General features: G+C 53.6%; 2 protein-coding genes across 2 annotated transcripts; one reads left to right on the forward strand and one right to left on the reverse strand.

The window, feature by feature from the left end:
* Positions 1-623: 623 nt before the first annotated feature.
* Positions 624-7032, forward strand: LOC133360572 (uncharacterized). Its single transcript, XM_061579372.1, has 7 exons — positions 624-978; positions 2358-2470; positions 2840-3239; positions 3684-3770; positions 4624-4825; positions 5655-5836; positions 6588-7032. The coding sequence occupies exons 5-7, from the start codon at positions 4758-4760 to the stop codon at positions 6965-6967; spliced, it is 630 nt and encodes a 209-aa protein (XP_061435356.1). The 5' UTR covers positions 624-978; positions 2358-2470; positions 2840-3239; positions 3684-3770; positions 4624-4757; the 3' UTR covers positions 6968-7032.
* A 2403-nt stretch (positions 7033-9435) lies between these two features.
* On the reverse strand, positions 9436-11895 carry LOC133360489 (zinc finger protein OZF-like). The gene is made up of 2 exons (XM_061579250.1): positions 11763-11895; positions 9436-11397 (listed from the first exon to the last, which is right to left on the reverse strand). The coding sequence occupies exons 1-2, from the start codon at positions 11866-11868 to the stop codon at positions 9890-9892; spliced, it is 1614 nt and encodes a 537-aa protein (XP_061435234.1). The 5' UTR covers positions 11869-11895; the 3' UTR covers positions 9436-9889.
* Positions 11896-15301: the final 3406 nt, after the last annotated feature.

A 15301-nucleotide genomic window follows, 5' to 3' on the forward strand; every position in this document is an offset into this window, starting at 1 on the left:
ACTCGGATTGTAAATGTTGTGGATTTGCTCTCCAACACAACCGGTGTAGTGCTGTACTAGTATACTACACTATACACTACACTATACACTAGTGCTGCACTAGTATACTACACTATACACTAGTGCTGTACTAATATACTACACTATATACTACACTATACACTACACTATACACTAGTGCTATACTAGTATACTACACTATACACTACACTATACACTAGTGCTGTACTAGTATACTACACTATACACTACACTATACACTAGTGCTGTACTAGTACACTACACTATACACTACACTATACACGACACTATACACTAGTGCTATACTAGTATACTACACTATACACTACACTATACACTAGTGCTGTACTAGTATACTACACTATACACTACACTATACACTAGTGCTGTACTAGTATACTACACTATACACGACACTATACACTACACTATACACTAGTGCTGTACTAGTATACTACACTATACACTACACTATACACTACACTATACACTAGTGCTATACTAGTATACTACACTATACACTACACACTAGTGCTGTACTAGTATACTACACTACTACACTATACACTAGTGCTGTACTAGTATACTACGCTAGACACTACACTATACACGACACTATACACTACACTATACACTAGTGCTGTACTAGTATACTACGCTAGACACTACACTATACACTACACTATACACGACACTATACACTACACTATACACTAGTGCTGTACTAGTATACTACACTATACACTCGTGCAGGAGGGGGTAGGCTGGGTAGAGGCCACGTGCCCAGTCTTGTACCGCATCTTGCCATTGCTGTGCAGATTCCGGGGCTCCCCCCACTCGGCTATGCAGATTCTAGGGCCACAGGGGCCGTTGCTATTCACGTTCCGGGGTCTCTCCCACCCCCAGCCCCCACTCATCCACCGCTCCACGCTCCCTCGCTCCGTCTCCTCCACGGAGGTCCCACGCGTTCCGAGTCCACCACCTCCTCCACCACCACCACCTCAACCTCCACCACCACCAGCACCTACCACCACCACCTCAACCATCACCACCTACCTCCACCACCACCTCCACCACCAGCACCTACCAACACCTCCACCACCACCAGCACCACCACCTCCTCCACCCCCACCACCTCTTCCACCACTTCCACCACCACCTCCACCCCCTCCTCCACCTCCACCACCACCACCTCCACCACCACCTCCACCCCCACCACCTCCTCCTCCACCACCAGCACCTACCACCACCACCTCCACTACCTCCACTACCTCCACCACCAATACCTCCACCACCACTACCTCCACCAACACCTCCACCAGCACCTCCACCACCACCTCCCCCACCCCCACCACCTCCACCCCCTACTCCACCACCTCCACCCCCACCACCTCCACCACCACCTCCACCACCAGCACCTACCACCACAACCTCAACCACCACCTCCACCATCACCAGCACCTCCACTACCTCCACCAACACCTCCACCACCACCTCCACCACCTCCACCACCACCTCCACCACCTCCTCCACCACTTGTGTCAGTCTCTAGTTCTCTTTCGTGAGTCTGTGAGTCTCCGTATGAGTCTATGGGTCTCCGTGTGAGTCTACGTGGGTCTCCGTGTGAGTCTTCGTGGATCTCCGTGTGAGTCTACGTGAATCTCCGTGTGAGTCTTTGGATCTCTTGCGTGAGACTTTGGGTCTCCGTGTGAGTCTCCAGTTCTCTTGCGTGAGTCATTGGGTCTCCGTGTCAATCTCCGGATCTCTTGCGTGAATCTGTGGGTCTCTGTGTGAGTCTCTAGTTCTCTTGCGTGAATCTGTGGGTCTCTGTGTGAGTCTGTGGGTCTCCGTGTGAGTCTTTGGATCTCCGTGTGAGTCTACGTGTCTCCGTGTGAGTCTTTGGATCTCTTGCGTGAGACTTTGGGTCTCCGTGTGAGTCTCCAGTTCTCTTGCGTGAGTCTGTGAGTCTCTGTGTCAATCTCCGGATCTCTTGCGTAAATCTGTGGGTCTCTGTGTGAGTCTGTGGTTCTCCATGTGAGTCTTTGGATCTCCGTGTGAGTCTACGTGTCTCCGTGTGAGTCTCTAGTTCTCTTGCGTGAGTCATTGGGTCTCCGTGTGAGTCTCCGGATCTCTTGCGTGAATCTGTGGGTCTCTGTGTGAGTCTCTAGTTCTCTTGCGTGAATCTGTGGGTCTCTGTGTGAGTCTCTAGTTCTCTTGCGTGAGTCTGTGGGTCTCCGCTTCAGTCTTTGGATCTCCGTGTGAGTCTGTGGGTCTCCCTGTCGGAGGTCGGGCGATTGCCTCGCTGTTTGGTGCTATCTCGAGTGTCGTGCCCGCAGGTGACGTGACGGAGCAACGGAGGCCGCAGGAGGAGATCCTCCCGGCCGTGAGATGTCGCGTCGTAGAGGAGTTGATGAGCCACGGAGACACCCTGGCGCTGCCGCCGCTACCGGTGAGTAGGCCTCTAGGTGGACCCAGCCTGGTACTAGCGGCCGTGGTGGTGGCGCTGCCGCCGCTACCGGTGAGTAGGCCTCTAGGTGCACCCAGCCTGGCACTAGCGGCCGTGGTGGTGGCGGTGACGTCCCAGGCCACCCTAACGATGCCTGCTGCTGCATATTTGGTGTCCGCGTCTCTTTCTTTCACTCTTCGCGTGGTGAGATGTTAACTACATCGCCTGCTATGCAGGATGTCGTGGGTTCGATCCCAACCGCGACGCTATTACGATGGATAGGGGATTGTCAGGGTCGGGATCGAAGTCACGCCCTCCTGCACACCGGGCGAGGTAGTTAACATCTCACCACCGTGGGTCGCTTGGGGACAGGAGACGTGGAAGAGGATGAGGAGGAGGAGGTGGAGTCCCCTTCTCTGCCCGTGGAGCTGCTCGTGAAGCGAGAGGAAGAGGAGGCGGAGGAGGGCGACGAGGGGAAGCCGTCAGCGCCCCCCGAGCACGACGCGGCGGCCAGCGCCGGGCGCCCACTGCTCGTCAAAGAGGAGGAGAGCGGCTGGACACGGCGGTGCGGGGGGGCGAGGGCGGTGGTGGTGGGCACGGCCTCGGCGTGGGGCGGCGGCGGTGGGCACGGCGGCGGTGGTGGTGGTGGCGCTCCGGCGACAATGGACGGAGACCGCCGGAGCGACGGTTCGCCCCCTCCGGGCCGGCGTGGGCGACGCCCGGAGGCAGGCGGAGGTGGCGGAGATCGAGGTGGTCTTGGAGGAGGAGGACGGTAATGGTGGTGGGGGGTGGGGGGAGGGGTGCGGTCTCAGTGGGGGCCCCGTGCTGGGTAGGAGATGTTGACGACCTCGCCTGATACGCAGGAGGTCGTGGGTTCGATCCCGACCCTGACGACACCTGCTGCTGGCTATTTGGAGTCTGCGTCTCTCTTTCTCTCTCTTCCCGTAGTCGTGTGGAGATTTTCCCTCCACATTTAGAATCGTGTAGTGTATAGTAGTGCATAGTGGCGTATAGTAATGTATATTATAGTATATTATAGTGTAGTGTATAGTGTAGTGTATAAAGCATCTGAAACTGGCGGGCGACGATGCGGTGACCAGAGTTTTTGGTCGACAGCCGGCCAAAAGCCGCCCCGCCGCTGCTGCTGCTGACCACCAGAGTGATTGTTGTACTTGTTGTGGTGATGGTGGTGGTGGTTGTTGGTTTTGCCATTTAGGAACACGCCGAGCGACGGTTCCCGGTGCGGCCTCGGAGGCGTCGCCACCGGACGCGGCGACGGTCGGCATCCCCAACGCCCCCAATGGTCAGTTCCACCGTTGGACATCACAGCGAGGTCCACAACACCACCACCACCACCACACCACCACTACCGCCGCCACCACCACCACAACCACCACCACACCACCAGTACACCACCGCCACCACCACACCACCGCCACCACACCACCACTACACCACCGCCACCACCACACCACCACCACACCACCACCACAACCACCACCGCCACACCACCACCGCACCACCACCACACCACCACCGCCACACCACCACCGCCACCACCACAACTACCACCACCACACCGCCACCACCATCACCATCACTACCAACGCCGTTACGGCACCACCCTCCGCGGTATCACCACCGTCTCTGATTTCGCTGCCGCCGGAGTGGGAATGACGGCAGCAGCCTTCACACACCTCATTCTTACTGCTAACTCCTCCCCCCCTACCTCCCTCCTCCTTCCTCCTCCCTCCATCTCCTCCTTCCCCCCCTTCCTCCCCCTACCTCCTGCTCCCCCCTCCCTCCTCCCCCTACCTCCTCCTCCCCCTTCCCTCTCCTCCCTCTCCTCCCTCCCTCCCTCAACCCCTCTTCCCCCTCTATCCTCTCCCCTCCATCCTCTCCCTTCCATCCTCCTCACCCCTCCTGTTTAAATAGAGATTTAAATCTTGACTTAAAGCTTTCGTGACGGCACAAATTCATATTCTTTGGGTCTTTCGGTAAAGCCACGTATATAGGTTCAAATAAAATAACGAAAAAATACCAACAAACTACTTTTATAATTTTTTTGTTAATTTCTTTGAACCTATCTACGTGACTTTACCGAAAGACCCAGATAATATAAGTAGAGATTCTAATGATTTCCTCTCTCTCTGCAGGATCGCACCAATCGGGCATCCAGTGGGCTCGCGAGGCGATCCTGCTCCTCATCGACACGTACCGCCGCCACCGGGGGGACTTCGAGTCACCCCTGGTGAAGAAAGTGGACGTCTGGAGACGGATCTCCAGCGTCATGGCCGCAAGCGGCTACACCTACAACCCGGACCAGTGCGATAAGAAGATGCGGGCGCTAAAGTTCAGGCACGGTTATTACGGCGCCGGGCGGTGCATGTCACTGCCCATAGACTCAGCACTGCCCATAGACTCAGCACTGCCCATAGACTCAACACTGCACCATAGACTCAACACTGCCCATAGACTCAACACTGCATCATAGACTCAACACTGCCCATATACTCAACACTGCCCATAGACTCAGCACTGCCCATAGACTCAGCACTGCACCATAGACTCAGCACTGCCCATATACTCAGCACTGCCCATACACTCAGCACTGCCCATATACTCAACACTGCACCATAGACTCAGCACTGCCCATATACTCAACACTGCACCATAGACTCAGCACTGCCCATAGACTCAACACTGCCCATAGACTCAACACTGCACCATAGACTCAATACTGCCCATAGACTCAACACTGCACCATAGACTCAACACTGCCCATAGACTCAGCACTGCCCATATACTCAACACTGTCCCATAGACTCAACATTGCCCATAGACTCAACACTACCCATAGACTCAACACTGCACCATAGACTCAGCACTGCACCATAGACTCACCACTGCCCATAAACTCAACACTGCACCATAGACTCACCACTGCACCATCGACTCAACACTGCACCATAAACTCAACAATGTCCATAGACTCAACACTACAGTATATATTCAATACTGCACCATAGTCTCAACACTGCACTATCCTCTCTCTTCTTTCTCCACGATCGCAAGCACAGCGTCGCGTCACGCGGTTGACGTTTGCCGCTCTGAACCAGCACCGTCGCCGTCAGTGAGGCACCGCGCGGACAACATTCCCCCCGCCCCGACCCACCCCACGGTCCAGGTACAAGACGATCCGGGACAATGTGGGCAAGGCGACGGCACGCGGCCGCTCTTCCTGGGAGTTCTTCGACCTCGTGCGGGACCTCGTGGGTTCAGCGCCTCACCGCGGTGGTGGGGCGGCAGCGGCGGCACAAGCGGCAGCGGTGGCGGTGACCTCGGCGCCACCGCCCAAAGCACGCAAAGGTCGGTGACTTAGTTTATTTATTTGTTGTTATTATAATTTTATTATCATTCGATTTATTCTTTTGCCTATTTTTTTCTCTCTCTTTTTCTTTCGTTTTGTTCTCCCCGCCACAGATTTTGTCTTTTGACTCTGGGGCGCCCGAATGACATGGGGGGTGGGGGGGAGCGGGTGGGGGGATCGGGGGGGGGGGGTTTACATGACATCTGAACCACCCCTGTACAGGGACTCCTTCACTTACGAACGAGTTAGGTTTCAGAGATTTGTTCGTAAATCGATTCGTTCGGAGGTCCAATTTGACTTTTTTATTCCAAACGTGTTGTACCATACATCATATACTACACTACATTATATACTAAAACACTACATTATATACTACTACACTATAGTATATACTACTATATACGATATAATATACTCCACTACATTATATACTATATACTATTATATACTGCTACACTACATTATAGGAACCCCTCTACTTACGAACGTGGAAGGTTCCAGAGATCTGTTCGTAAGTCGTGAGAATTATTTTATTATGTTTTATTTTTATTATTTTATTATTTCCCTTCTACGTGACTTTACCGAAAGAACCAAGAAGATTATTTATACTCTTTGGTTCTTTCGGTAAAGTGATTTCTTTTACTTTATACCTACGTGACTTTACCGAGAGAACAAATGCTGTATGGATTCCTGCAGTCACGTAAGCCTCAAATCATTATTATTATTTACTCATCGCCTCCCGTTCTTTAGTTCGTTCAGACGACGACGACGACGCCGCCGTGCCTCCCGGGAGCTCTGCGCCCAACGTCGCTGGGACGTCGCCTCTTCTTCCTCCTCCGCCTCCTCCTCCTCTGCCTCCTCTTCCTCCACATCCCGGCAACAACGTAGCGGCGGCGTCGCCATCATCGTTCGACCGTCGGAGGAAACGGAAGAGAGGAGGTGGAGGAGGAGCTGGGGAGCCGGTAGATGATGGACCCCCGCCGAGGTGGTTCCGGGAGTTTGCGAGGTCGCAGGACGAGGCGATGAGGGAGTTGATGAGCATCCAGCGGGAGGCGCTGAGGGTCGCCCGCGACAGGAACGACCTCCTCCGCTCGTTCACCGACCTGCTGAAGGAATCTCTGAAGAAGTAAACGAATAAATGTAATGTCTGTTGCCGCGGTTCTAACTTAACGATTAAACTCACCCATTTATGTTACCGGCTTGTAAGGCCCTCACTCTATGGGTCTCAGTGTGGCGAGTCTGTGGGTCTCTGTGTGCTGAGTCTATGGGTCTCTGTGTGTTGAGTCTATGGGTCTCTGTGTGCTGAGTCTATGGGCCTCTGTGTGTTGAGTCTATGGGTCTGCATAATGAGTCTATGGGTCTCTGTGTGATGAGGCTATAGGTCTCTGTGTACTGAGTCTATGGGTCTCTGTGTGGTGAGTCTATGGGTATCTGTGTGATGAGTCTATGGGTCTCTGTATAAATGAGTCTATGGGTATCTGTATAATGACTCTATGGGTCTCTGTGATTAGGCTATAGCCTAAAACTAAACAATGTTTATGTTACCAAGTGTGAAGTCCCAGCATCCCACGTCAGAAAATGAGGTTTACCGCAGCCTTCGTTCGGAGGTTCGGAGAGCCGTGAGGCGCTGCAAGGATGGGTGGTAGTCGCGGGTTACTGAGGAGATGGAATCAATGGCCCGCGATCACAAATCACTCTTTAATTTCTTCAAAAAAGTTGCGCCACCCCTATCACCATCATTAGGGAAAAGAACAGTGATCCAATCTCCAACCCCCAGGAACAGGTTTGCAGATTTGCTGAGCATTTCTGTGAAGTCCTGGGGGAGGGAAAATTGCTCAGTCTGGAATAGATCATGGGACAAAGTCTGGAAGACCCTGCTGAGGCTGCAGTGCCTCAAATATTGGAAGAGGAAGTCACCCCCTGTGAGTGGCTGGCTGAGGTGCCATCTGTTGAGGAAGTACTGAAGGCGATCCAGAGTCTGAGACCAGGAAAGGTACCAGGCAGAGATGATATCTCAAGCGAAATGCTGATGGAGGGTGGCGTTTGTACAAAGACTGCTTTACATGACATCATTATAAGTCTGGACCACTGGACAGGTTTCGCAGGATTGGAAGGATGCCCTGGACCGCACATACTATAACAACTACAGGGGCATCTCACTCCTCAGTGTGCCGGGAAAGGTCCTGGCAAAGAATTATTCAACGCGATTTGGACGACTTTTCACCCCCCCCCCCCCCCCGTCACACGGCATCACAAAAAGTCAGACCCCCCCTCAAATATGACATCACAAAGCTCTGCCCCCCCCCAAACCATATTTCCATTTTGAAAATAAAACATGCTTCAAATCGCTTTAAACTATTGTCATTGTAGTGTGTATTTAATGTGGCGCTGCACTCTGATGTTGTAGGAGAAAACATTTATTAAAAAGTCTATTTAATTAAGTTAAACGTGTTGTCTATATTTATTTAAAAGTTGCGCATTTTGATGTGACGTCACATTTCTCACCCCCCCCTCGTCACACATAGTCACAAATGTCTGAACCCCCCCTCCCCTAGGTGCGTGACGTCATTTATGGACGGCCCCTAACCCTAAAAACCTGTATTGTGGATATTGGTCGTGAAAGCCTCCGACGTGTTAAAATGTCGCCTTGCGAGTCTTTCTCGAAACACTTTCATGCACTTGGACAATGTGGTGGACCGTAGGTTGGTGCAACGTCTCAGATAACCGTGCCGATTCCATTCAGAAGATACTTCACGAGGAATCCCGATGAGCTATAAAGCTCTTTAATTACAGATGTCCAGTAGAGGCCACACGTGGCCGTCGGAACGTTACAGGAACAACAACCCACAGAACTCACAAACACGATATGAGTGCAAAGTACAAGACAGGTAAACACACAATCGCCTAGACAGACACAAACAACCGCCATTCGTCACTAAGTGGTGGTGATGTCACCACGACGCTTGTGCCAGACCATGTGCACCTTGAGGCCACGTGAAGTGTCGAACACCCGCTGGCAGGTCACGGGGCAGACCCAGGTGCCACGGGTCTACTGAGATGACTGGCTGATTGCACCACCTGTGCCCCCTACTGTACCAACTTGCTGTGCTTTAGCCACCCGGTGCTCCGCTCGTTGTTGTGAGCGTCGCTCCTCCGCCCTCCATTGTTGTTGGAGGGCAGGTAAACACACAATCACACAGACACACAACACACACAAAGACACACACAATCACCTAGACACACAGATATAACACTAAACCATCCCCCATCCATATCAAGCAAAGCCCTACTGAGGGTGTGAACTGTTTGTTTAGAAGCGACGTGGCCATCACAAATGATCATCATCATCACGTGGACATTTATAGCAGCAGGGGCCGTCCATAAATTACGTCACGCGATTTTGGACGATTTTTGATCCCCCCCCCGCCTCGTTACACGGCGTCACAAAAAGTCAGACCCCCCCCCTCAAATATGACGACAAAGCTCTGCCCCCCCCCCCCCCAAAAAAAAAAAACATGCTTCGAATCGCTTTAAACTATTGTCATTGTAGTGCGTATTTAATGTGGCGCTGCAGGCTGATGTTGTTATAACAATTCTATATTTATTTAAAGTTGCGCATTTTTACGTGACGTCACATTTCTCAAACCCTCTCCCCCTCGTCACACATCGTCACAAATGTCTGACCCCCCCCCCTAGGTGCGTGACGTCATTTATGGACGGCCCCTAAAAACGATAGTCCTATAAAAGTGTTGACATTTTTTTGAAGCACCCTGTATTATAGGAGCCATGTTTGTTTGCAAGTTTTGCCACAAGTGCCGAGTGTGGTTAACGCAAACCTGATGCCTTGCAAGGGGTGTCCATTTTGAGTTTGACCATCTGAACACAACTTCCTGTTTTATTGCCAGAAAGGGGAAAGTCAAGGTTCAGGACGTCTCAAATAAACTCAAAGCCCTCGCGTGGCGTCGCGAGCTCTTCTTTCCGAATCTTCATCGTTGTCGTCTGCGCCCAGACATCCCCTTCCTTGTCCCCCCGCCCCCCGGATCTCCAGAGCCTCAATCTACCTCGGGGCTCTCGGTTTTTGGTTCGAGCGAAGCCCCGGGTTTTAAACGGCCCACGCTCTGGGCCCAAGGCCCGTAGTGGTTCAGACACTTGACGTGAAAGTCGAGGTTCGAAAGCTCCGCAAAGCTCCTCCCGCACACGAAGCACTTGTGCGGCTTCTCCGCGCTGTGCGTCCTCGCGTGCTTGTCGCGAGCCGACGGGTTGACGAAATCCTTGGCGCACGTCGGGCACTTATACGGACTCCTGCCTGCGTGCGTCATCTTGTGAATCTTGAGCGCCGACAGATGGGCGAAGTCCTTCCCGCACGTGTCGCACCTGTGCGAATCTCCCGCGTGGGTCCTCGTGTGAGCGTTGAAAGCCGACAACTGCGCAAAGTCCTTGCCGCACGCGGCACACGTGAATGGCTTGCACCCCGTGTGGCTCATCATGTGGTACCGGAGGGACTTGGCGACGACGAATCCCCTCCCGCACACGGGGCAACGGAGGGGCTTCTCGTCCGCATGGACCTTGGCGTGGACCCTGAGGTCCGAGAGCTGCGCGAAGGCCTCGCCGCACAGCGAGCACCGGTGCGTCTTCTCGCCAGCGTGGACCCTGACATGGGCCCTCAGCGACGACGGGTCGGCGAAGGTCCGGCCGCACGGTGGGCAGGCGCGAGCCCCGCCGCCGCCGCCGTCGTCGTGGCTCGCCATGTGCCTCTTGAGGGAGAAGGAGAGGACGAAGCCCCTCGCGCACTGCGGGCACCTGAACGGCTTCTCGCCGCCGTGCACCACCGCGTGGCTGGCGAGGGTGGACGCCTTCCGGAAGGTCTTGCCGCACGCAGGGCACACGACGGGCCCCTGCCCGGCGTGCGTCGCCTTCGCGTGGGCCTTGAGGGACGATGGGTGCAGGAAGCCCCTACCGCACACGTCGCACCGGTGAGTCTTCTCGCCCGCGTGAGCCCTCGCGTGGGCGTTGAAGGCAGAGCGCTGCGCGAAGGCCTTGCCGCACACGGGGCACCGGTGCGGCTTCTCCCCGGTGTGGCCCATCATGTGGTACCGGAGAGACTTCGCCACCACGAACCCCTTTCCGCAAACGGCGCAGCGCAGCGGCTTGTCGTCCGCGTGGACTTTCGCGTGCCCCCTGAGGTCCGACAATTCGACGAAAGTCTCTCCGCACAGGGAGCACCTGTGTGACTTCTTCTTATTCCCCTCCTTGCCGTGGGTTTTCTGGCGATTCCTCAGCTTGCCGTGACCCCTTTCACCCTCCAGGACCACCTCAATCTCCGCCACTTGCCGTGAAGTCGGAGGGCCTCTGCACGAGATTGCTGTCTCTCCCGGCCTGTCGCTGGAAGCGGCATCCTGTAGGTCCTCCTCCTCCCCCTCCTCCTTCTCCTCCTTGATGCGAATATCCTCTCCGTCGGAATGAAGATCGGCCTCCTCATCAAATAGCTCATCCCCTGCCTTGTTAAGCTCATCTCCCGCAGTCCGCAGGGCTTCTTGAACTCGCTCGTCGCATCCATGACCTTAGCGGTAAAACGACAGCACAGCGGGTCCTCGGTTTAACGCACTCGTAGTAGTAGTGGCGGTAGTAGTGGTGGTAGTAGTAGTGGCAGTAGTAGCAGTAGGAGTAGTGGTAGTGGCGGTAGTAGTAGTGGTATTGGTGGTAATAGTGGCGGTAGTAGTGATAGTGGTCATAGTAGTGGTAGTCGTAGCGATAGTCGTGGTAGTAGTGGTGATAGTAGTGGTCATAGTAGTGGTGATAGCAGTGGTAGTAGTGGTATTAGTAGTGGTGATGGTAGTATTGGTAGTAGTGGTGTGGATGGGGATCTTTCAATGCGGACAATTTTTACGGTCGCAAACCTTCGCCAGGTCAGAGTAGATCACTCACCACCACCGTCACCACCACCACCACTGTCACCACCACCACCGTCACCACCACCGCCATCAGAGTCGGCTCTCTCAACCTTGACGGGTGGCCACGTCTCAGCACCCATCTCCTCCTCCTTCACCTCCACCTCCAACTCCTCCTTCACCTCCTCCTTCACCTCCTTCACCTCCTCCTTCACCTCCTGCTCCATCTCCTCCTTCACCTCCTCCTCCTCTCGCTTCATGAGTGGCTCCACGCGCAGAGAAGGGGACTCCACAACCTCCTCCTCCTGCTACACCTCCACCGCCACGTCTCCTGTCCCAAGAGGAACCCAGCGCGGTGAGAAACTCAAGACGCTGCCGCTCTCCGTGGGTGTGTGAGTAGCTGAGTGAGTGCGCAGCTGAGTGGGTGGGTGAGTGAGTCGGTGGGTGAGTGGGTGTCTTAAGTGTGTGAGTGGCTGGGTGGGTGTGTGAGTAGCTGAGTGAGTGGGTGGATGAGTGGCTGAGTGGCTAGTTGAGTGAGTGGGTGTCTAAGTGTGTGAGTAGCTAAGTGGGTGGGTGAGTGAGTCGGTGGGTGAGTGGGTGTCTTAAGTGTGTGAGTGGCTGGGTGGGTGTGTGAGTAGCTGAGTGAGTGGGTGGATGAGTGGCTGAGTGGCTAGTTGAGTGAGTGGGTGTCTAAGTGTGTGAGTAGCTAAGTGGGTGGGTGAGTGGCTGAGTGGGTGGCTGAATGTGTGAGTGGCTGAGTGAGTGGGTTGGTGGGTGAGTGGCTGAGTGGGTGGGTGGGTGGCTGAATGTGTGAGTGGCTGAGTGAGTGGGTAGGTGGGTGAGTGATTGAGTGGCTGAGTGTAGTCGTCAGCGCTACGAACCTGGCGCCCCGAGTTCCCGCTCACGGCCAACACCGGTGACGATCATTTGAACCGGTCCTGTCGCCTCCCCTAGGTCGACTCAGCCGTAAATTAGTACCTGGTGCGGTGCGTAAACATCGCCACTGGAGAGACAAAGGTGGCCGGGCGTGTGGGTGGGTCCACAATGGCCAACTGGGACGGTGAGGAGCAGCGCGAATCTCGAGATGAGAGTCAAAGTGAGACAGACAGAGACAGAGTGAGTCAGACGTAGCCACTCAGCCATAGCCCCCGCGTATGGCGAATGGGGTGGAGTCGAGGGCGTGAGAGGCGGTAGATGCACGGCCAAGACGAAGCACTCCATGTAGACTCCAGATGGCACGCAGCGAATGCCCCTACTTACAAACAAGTTTGGTTTGCAGGAGGTCTGTCTGTAAGTCGATGTATTCGTAAGTCCCAACTTCACTCCTGTCGATTATACTATACTAAATTATATACTACACTACATTATATACTACACCACATCATATACTACTACACTACATTATACACTACTATACTACATTATATACTACACTACATTATATACTACACTACATCATATACTACTACACTACATTATACACTACTATACTACATTATATACTGTTACACCACTGTACAGGGACTGCCTCGACTTACAAACGAGTTGGGTTTGCAGGAGGCTCTGTCTGTTCGTAAGTCCCAACTTTATTCCTGTTGACTGCAAATGTATTGTACGGCATGTACGGTACTACTATACATGATACACTACTATACTAAATTATACACTACTACATTACTATATACTACACTGTATTATAAAACTACACTACATTATATAGTACTTGCTACTGGTTCTTCACGTTCTGTAGATGTAGATACCACTGGTTCTTCACGTTCTGCAGATGTATATGCCACTGGTTCTTCACGTTCTGCAGATGCCACTAGTTCTTTACGTTCTGCAGATGAAGATGCCACTGGTTCTTCACGTTCTGTAGATGTAGATACCACTGGTTATTCAGGTTCTGCAGATGTAGATGCCACTGGTTCTTCACGTTATGCAGATGTAGATGCCACTGGTTCTTCACGTTCTGCAGATGTAGATGCCACTGCTTCTTCACGTTCTGCAGATGTAGACGCCACTGGTTCTTCACGTTATGTAGATGTAGATGCCACTGGTTCTTCACGTTCTGTAGATACAAATGCCACTGGTTCTTCACGTTCTGTAGATGTAGATGCCACTGGTTCTTCACCTTCTGCAGATGTAGATGCCACTGGTTCTTCACGTTCTGTAGATGTAGATGCCACCACCGCCATCTATTGCGAGGCGGATGAACTTACGACTCTCAATCCCAACAGGCTGCAGCTGGACAAACGGGACCTGGTTTGTTCATATGTCAGAGTCCGTAAGTCGAATGTAGAGGAGTCCCCTATATATACTTTTTCTAAGTGGCTACAATTCAAAGATTACCCCAGGGCATCCTAGGGGACTTGAGAGAAAAGGAGGTTGAGGAGGGTGGACTGCTTTATATACGGAGGCAGTTTTTAATCTATGGTGCAGTGCTGAGCCTATGGTGCAGTGCTGAGCCTATGGGCAGTGTTGAGTCTATAGTGCAGTGTTGAGTCTATGAGGCAGTGTTGAGTCTATGGTGCAGTGCCGAGCCTATGGTGCAGTGCCGAGTCTATGGTGCAGTGCCGAGTCTATGGGTAGTGCTGAGTCTGTGGTGCATTTGTAATGGGTTCTGGAGACACTTTGTAAATGCAACTTCTTTATTACATTACACCTTTCCAACAGTTCTTATACACTGTTACAGCCTAGGGACACAGCCTACTTCTAGCGTGCCTAACACTGGCTACGCTCTCGGGTCCTCCGACTATAATTACCCTAGGTGAGGCTACCTGACCCGACCCAGCCAAGATGCGGGTCTAGACTCTGGCTTACTCGGACCTCGCCCTTACAAGGGTCCCAGAGTCCCACCACTGGCCCGCACAGCGTCCCGGCCTTTCCAAGGACAAGCGGGGCGAGGGGGTCCAGGGTCCTAAGCTGGCTGGTCTTGGGTCTTCAGTGGCGATTGGTCCTAATCGGCTGGGGAGCGGCCCTTTTATCTCCCTTGCCCATCGAGGGATGGGGTTGCGTGGGTTCGCAGATCCCCTGCAGCCCCCCATTTGGTGGCGCCAAGGGGCTCAGCAGTCTGGGAACCTGAGGCCCTGGCGCCGAGGGCTTAGCTGCCTAGGATCCTGAGCCCCCAGCAGCCCCCCCCCTCTTGGGCTGGCACAGTGGCCCCTCCCCTAGGGGTCCGAGGTACCTGCAGATGGGCCCTGTCCACCACTGCCGGTAAGTGTGGCCCATCTACGGCACTACACAGTGTCTATGGTGCAGTGTTGAGTCTATGGTGCAGTGTTGAGTCTATGGGGCAGTGTTGAGTCTATGGTGCAGTGTTGAGTCTATGCTGCAGTGTTGAGTCTATGGTGCAGTGTTGAGTCTATGGTGCAGTGCTGCGCATTCGAAACGCGTCGCTCCGACGATTCATCTCGTGGGTCAGCAACGCTTTCACGCACATCCAGACGAGAAGGGAGCGTTCGCTAACCCGCCATTCGGGGCAATGCGCATTTATTTGATCGGCGAGCAACAAAAAAACCATCACGCAAACTCCGGTCATGCTCGCAGGAGCAGAATTGGCAGCGGCTTTTGGGCGGC

Source organism: Lethenteron reissneri, chromosome 69 (genome assembly GCF_015708825.2).
Source record: "Lethenteron reissneri isolate LAM-NWPU_2019-01 chromosome 69, ASM1570882v1, whole genome shotgun sequence".
Taxonomy (NCBI): Eukaryota; Metazoa; Chordata; class Hyperoartia; order Petromyzontiformes; family Petromyzontidae; genus Lethenteron; species Lethenteron reissneri.

Bases quoted from the DNA above. Each gene is read 5' to 3' on its own strand.
- LOC133360572 (XM_061579372.1), top strand. From the start codon at position 4,758: ATGGCCGCAAGCGGCTACACCTACAACCCGGACCAGTGCGATAAGAAG. The intron at 4,826-5,654 runs GCACGGTTATTA...CCCACGGTCCAG, and splicing joins ATGCGGGCGCTAAAGTTCAG to GTACAAGACGATCCGGGACA. The intron at 5,837-6,587 runs GTCGGTGACTTA...CCCGTTCTTTAG, and splicing joins ACCGCCCAAAGCACGCAAAG to TTCGTTCAGACGACGACGAC.
- LOC133360489 (XM_061579250.1), bottom strand. From the start codon at position 11,868: ATGGGTGCTGAGACGTGGCCACCCGTCAAGGTTGAGAGAGCCGACTCT. The intron at 11,398-11,762 runs GTGAGTGATCTA...TTTACCGCTAAG, and splicing joins TGGTGGTGGTGACGGTGGTG to GTCATGGATGCGACGAGCGA.